We start from the raw sequence: 4,504 nt of genomic DNA, 5'->3' as shown, positions 1-4,504 counted from the left end.
CAAGGCGAAAGGGGACCTTCTCCTTGCAGAGGTGAAGGGCTGCATGGTGGGGGTTCTGATACGTGGCCTGGAAGACGTGAACTGGCCAGGGAGGAGATCCAGGTCGGTGTGGGGGGCGGTGCGGTGGGCTGTCTGGCACCAGTGTCCCTCTCTCCCCTTTGCACCCACAGGCCTCCACTGCAGAGCCTGAGACAGTCTGCGCGCCCCTGTGCGATCGCGCCCCTCCCCCGCAGGTATCCGCGATGGCACTGGCTATGCTTCGTGGCTGGTGCAGGTGGATGGGCGTGGATGCTCAGCGCTCGCTGCTCATCCTGGGCATTCCCCACGACTGTGAGGACCAGGAATTCCAGGAGGCCGTGCAGGCTGCCCTCCAGCCCCTGGGAAGATACCGAGTACTGGGCAAGGTGTTCAGAAAGGAGCTCAGGTCCAGGGTCGCCTTGGTCAAGTTTGCTGAGTATTTAAACCGAAGTGTGATCCCCCGACAAATACCAGGCATGGGAGGACCCTGGACTGTGGTCTTCCTGCCCCAGGCCCCGGAATCAGAGTCACAGGATACACCCAATTTCCTTGCACAGACCCAGAGGCAAGCAGGGGTTGCCTTGGCAGGCGAGGCAGGAGCTGGGGATGGGGCAGGAGCTGGAGGCAAGGCAGCTTCTGGAGGCAAGGAAGGGGCTGGAGGCGGGGCAGCGGCTGGAGGCGGGGCAGCAGCTGGAGGTGAGGAAGGAGGCCAGGCAGAAGCTGGAGGCCAGGAAGGAGCTGGAGGCGGGGCAGCGGCTGGAGGCGGGGCAGCAGCTGGAGGCCAGGCAGGAGCTAGAGGCCAGGAGGGAGCTGGAGGCGGGGCAGCGTCTGGAGGCGGGGCAGGAGCTGGAGGTGAGGAAGGAAGTGAGGCAGGAGCTGGAGGTGAGGAAGAAACTGGAGGCGAGGCAGCGGCTGGAGGTGGGGCAGCGTCTGGAGGCGGGGCAGGAGCTGGAGGCGGGGCAGCGCCTGGAAGCGGGGCAGCAGCTGGAGGCGGGGCAGGAGTTAGAGGCGAGGAAGGAGATGGAGGCGGGGCAGCAGCTGGAGGCGGGGCAGGAGCTAGAGGCCAGGAAGGAGCTGGAGGCGGGGCAGCAGCTGGAGGCGAGGAAGGAGCTGGAGGTGAGGAAGGAACTGGAGGCAAGGCAGGGACTGGAGGCAAGGCAGCGGCTGGAGGCGGGGCAGCGTCTGGAGGCGGGGCATGAGCTGGAGGCGAGGCAGCAGCTGGAGGCGTGGCAGCGGCTGGAGGCGGGTCAGCGGCTGGAGGCCAGGAAGGAGCTGGAGGTGAGGAAGGAGCTGGAGGCGGGGCAGCGGCTGGAGGCGGGGCAGCAGCTGGAGGCGGGGCAGGAGCTGGAGGCCAGGAAGGAGCTGGAGGCGGGGCAGCGGCTGGAGGCGGGGCAGCAGCTGGAGGCGGGGCAGGAGCTGGAGGCCAGGAAGGAGCTGGAGGCGGGGCAGCGGCTGGAGGCGGGGCAGCAGCTGGAGGCGGGGCAGCAGCTGGAGGTGAGGAAGGAGGCCAGGCAGAAGCTGGAGGCCAGGAAGGAGCTGGAGGCGGGGCAGCCGCTGTGCGCCAGGCAGGGCCTGAAGAGGAAGCAGGAGAGTCAGATGAGGAGGGAGCCGCTGGGGACGCAGGAATCGCAGGTCTGTCGGGATCTGTGAGTGTGGCAGGAGCTGCAGGTGAGGAAGGAGCTGTGGGTGTGGCAGGAGCCACAGGTGCGGGAAGATCCTGGACCCAGCCTTGGAGCCCGGCCTGGCAGCCTGTGCTGGAAAACAGGGCCTCTGGGAAACTGAGAACCTTTCCTGGAACGGAAGAGCCACACCGAGAAGAAGAGTCCTTTGAGAGCTGGCTGGATCACACCAGCGACATGCTGTCCCTGTGGTGCCACATCACAGAAAGGGAGAGGAGGAGGAGGCTGATGGAGAGCTTGGGTGGCCCCGCACTGGATCTCGTGTGCGGCCTCCTGGCAGAAAACCCTGACGTCCCTGCACAGGATTGCCTGGCCGCGCTGGTCCAGGTGTTCGGGAGGGAGGACACCCCCACGACCGCACGGCTCAAGTTCCTGACCTGTGGCCAGCGGCCCCAGGAGACTCTCTTTGTCTATGTGATTCGCCTGGAAGGCCTGCTGCAGTCGGCCGTGGAGAAGGGGGCCATCCATCCCAACCTTGCGGGCCATTTACGCGCCCGGCAGGTGCTGACGCGGGCCCGCCCCAACGAGATGCTCGAGAACAAGCTGAGGAGGATGCGGCTGGACAGGAGACCACCTGGCTTCCTGGGGATGCTGCGGCTCATTCAGGAGACCGAGGCGTGGGAGGCCACCGCAGCTAGGAGCGAGCACTTGCAAGTGGAAGAGGGGGCCCGTGTGGGCACCGGAGGCCTGGCCGCTGCCCGGGCCAGCGGAGAGGTTGCCGAAGCCTCCCCAGCCAGGGAAGATGCTTCCCAGGCTGCCCTGGCCAACCTAGGGGCCAGTGAGGCCGTTCCTGGCAGTGCCGAAGCTGATACGGCTGCTCCTGAAGCCCGTGATGTCGCCAGGGCAGCCCTCGTCCCTGAGGAGGCCCCCAAGATCTTCCCTGCCACGCAGGAAGATGAAAATGCTCCCGCCTCTGCGGGCCTAGATCACGCAAGGCCCTCAGAGGCCCCTGGGGGCCCCACCCCTGCCCAGATGGGCAGCGCTTCCAGGGAGGGCCCGGGAGGTCCTGGCTGTGAGCCGGAGGGCCTCGCCCAGGCAGGAGACCAGGAGGCTGGGGAGCCCCTGGAGGAGGGGCCCAAGCCCATCCCAGAGGAGTCGGGAAACGAGGACGGGGCTGGGGAGGTGAGGCCCCCCAAGTCCTCCTCGGGCAAATAGGCTCAGAAGGCCCAGGGGCCCCCCTCTCCTCTCAGGCAGCAGCGCTCTGGAGGCAGGGGGAGGCCACGCCAGGGCAGCAGCCTCTCCCCACGTGGAGGCAACAACCCACCCAGCCCAAATTCCCAGGACCCCATCTTCCCAAGGCACCCTGGCCACCACCATCAGCCCTTCCGACGGACCAGGATGACCATACTTGATGCAGAGTGGGGCAGGGAGGGGTGCCCCCTCCCATGGCAGCTCCACCCCAGCCCCAGCCCCAGCCCCAGCCCCAGCCCCAGCGCGAAACCCTGCCAGTCCAGGCAGCCAGCCTGGGAAGCACCCCTGAGCGGCTGGCCCTAGCCTAGGCGAGGGGCACCTGAAAATGTGTGCCACCCACACTGGCCTGGGAGAGGTCAGGGGCCGTCTCAAGGGTGCCGGCCCCTCGGGCCGCCCAAGAGGGGGACCCTCATTCACTGACCCGTGGAGCACGTCACTCCACGCTCTGAGAAGCCCACGTGTGCCTCCGTAGGCCCCTTAGTGACCCCCCGTGTCAGCTCCCCCTACACGCACCCTAGTTACCATTCCCGTGCAGAGCCCTGAGGTGGGCAGGAGCCCGCGGCGGGTGTCCTGGCCTGACGCAGCAGCCACCTCTCAGCCCTGGGGGTGTGGCACGAGCTTCAGTGCGAGCCCAGGCTCTGCTCGCTGTCGTGCGGTGTCGTGAGCTCAGCCCATGCTTCCTCGGTGTAGGTTTAGGCCAACTGCTGCTTGTTCTTGTGGAGATGTGTGTGTGTTCTTATCTGAGCAGCCGCCCCCACCCCGCCCCGGAGACCTGTCGAAGCCCAGTCCCAGGAGGTGGCGGGAAGGACAGAAGAAGGCATGGCTGGTGCTGACCCCGCGACCTCAGGAAGGAGGCACTGGACCAAGGGCAGAGGTGGCCTGCGGGAGTCTCCGTGGAAACCGTGCTGAGATGTGCCACTCTCTTGTTACTCGTGACTGAGTTTCTTTGGCTTGTCCGAGTGCCCCATGCTGCGTTTTGCAGCGTCCTGTGACTGTCCTGTGCAGGCCATAGGGCAGGGCCGGGCCCCAGCATGTCGGCCAGAAGGGAGAGTGCCCTGGAGTGAGGGGCCATGGCCAGCATCCATCATCCTGGCCAAAGGCTGATCATGGGGCCCTCAGAAAGGGAGATTATGGCAGGAGGGCCACGGTGTTGGGGGGAACAGAGGCACCTCCTTTGGGACCCAGGAGGAGGGGTTCCGTGACCTATGGGCTGTAGTGGCTGTTCGACATTCCTCTCTGTGTTGTCATTCCCTCTCTTCAATGGGTTCAGTAAATGTTTCTCTTCAATAAATTTCATTGGATGTTTGAGCTGAGTCTCACTTCTGCTGTGGGCATTTGAGGGAAGGGTCACCTGGGGGTGGGTTGGGGAATAACAGTGGCTTGGTACCCGCCATTGCCATTGGGTGTGGCCAGGGCAGGATCCAAGAGTTGCTTCTGGTCCTCTGGCTGGATAGAGCCAGGTGACCTGAACTTTGGGCACAAGAAGTGTCTGATTGGGTCCCCATAAATCTCAGGGAAGCCCCCAGGAATAAGTGGGTTAGGTATTCCGGGGGGGGGGAGGGATAGCAGATATGGCCTGAGGCCCATTATCTGGGCAGGGCTGAGAAGCTCAGGGC

General features: G+C 65.5%; 1 protein-coding gene across 1 annotated transcript; it reads left to right on the top strand.

Annotated features, from left to right (window-relative positions):
* Positions 1-254: 254 nt before the first annotated feature.
* LOC115506923 (paraneoplastic antigen Ma6E-like) lies at positions 255-4,194 on the top strand. Its single transcript, XM_032592088.1, has 3 exons — positions 255-683; positions 729-882; positions 1,489-4,194. Exons 1-3 carry the CDS (start codon positions 255-257, stop codon positions 2,850-2,852), a joined length of 1,947 nt encoding a protein of 648 aa, XP_032447979.1. The 3' UTR covers positions 2,853-4,194.
* The last annotated feature ends 310 nt before the right edge of the window (positions 4,195-4,504 follow it).

Source organism: Lynx canadensis, chromosome X (assembly GCF_007474595.2).
Source record: "Lynx canadensis isolate LIC74 chromosome X, mLynCan4.pri.v2, whole genome shotgun sequence".
Taxonomy (NCBI): domain Eukaryota; kingdom Metazoa; phylum Chordata; class Mammalia; order Carnivora; family Felidae; genus Lynx; species Lynx canadensis.
The sequence above is the reverse complement of the archived record's forward strand: the minus strand, read 5'-3'. Positions and strand labels throughout refer to the sequence as shown.